This window comes from Aspergillus terreus, genomic scaffold (genome assembly GCF_000149615.1).
Source record: "Aspergillus terreus NIH2624 scaffold_1 genomic scaffold, whole genome shotgun sequence".
Lineage (NCBI taxonomy): Eukaryota > Fungi > Ascomycota > Eurotiomycetes > Eurotiales > Aspergillaceae > Aspergillus > Aspergillus terreus.
The window spans coordinates 1,058,083-1,058,839 of NT_165972.1; the positions used below are offsets into that span (position 1 = coordinate 1,058,083).

Consider the following 757-nt stretch of genomic DNA (forward strand, 5'->3'; position numbering starts at 1 on the left):
CGACCTGAATTGACGACTGTTTCTTTGAATTACGTTGGCTTTACATCTTGCCTTCTTCCTACACCCCAGGTTTAAGTACGCGCGGGACCGACCTCTCCGTCGCACACCGAATTATGCTTTCGGTTTCACCAGTCAAACCCCCCTGATTACGATTTCTTTTTCTTTTAACGCTCCAAACTTGTACGTCCCAGAGACCTCCGTTACTTACATCTCCCAACTAACCCAGACTTCACCAGCCTCATGACGATGAACCCTTACCTCAGTTGGGCCATCCTGCTCGTTGTGGCAGGTGGTCTCGGCTATTACTACAATGGCCCTACCACCAAGGCCAAGGCCCCCATCAAGCCCATCGTGGAAAAGACCGAACCCGCCCCGGCGGCAAAGAAACCAAAGCGGAAGGCGAAGAAGTCCCCCGAACCCTCGGCCGCTCCCTCGAAGAAGGAGGATGAGAAGCCCGCTTTCGCGTTGCAGGTGGAGGACACCGACAAGCCGGACGCGGAGATCGACCACAAAGAGATGGCCAAGCGCTTTGCCGCCGTGAAGAACGGAACTCCCCTCCAGGGCAGCACCAAGTCGCAGAAGAAGAAGAACAAGAAGGCTACCGCCTCGAGCCAGCCGGAAAGTGGCGCCAGTGAGCGCTCTGCCTCCCGGGTCTCGACTCGCACTTCTTCCACCACTGGTGCCGAGGCCGATGACGATCTCTCCCCTGCCGGTTCTCCCATGGTCAAGGCGAACGTTCTCTTCCGGGTGGCTATGT

At 56.9% G+C, this 757-nt stretch overlaps 1 protein-coding gene across 1 annotated transcript in view; it reads left to right on the forward strand.

Moving 5' to 3' along the window:
* Positions 1-246: 246 nt before the first annotated feature.
* The window catches only part of ATEG_00376 (uncharacterized protein), a gene marked incomplete at both ends in the record, with an annotated part of 1,077 nt that continues 566 nt past the window's right edge, over positions 247-757 (forward strand). Inside the window, one exon of the mRNA XM_001210462.1 lies at positions 247-755. Coding sequence (XP_001210462.1) covers positions 247-755 — 509 coding nt within the window. The remainder of the gene's footprint in view (positions 756-757) is intronic.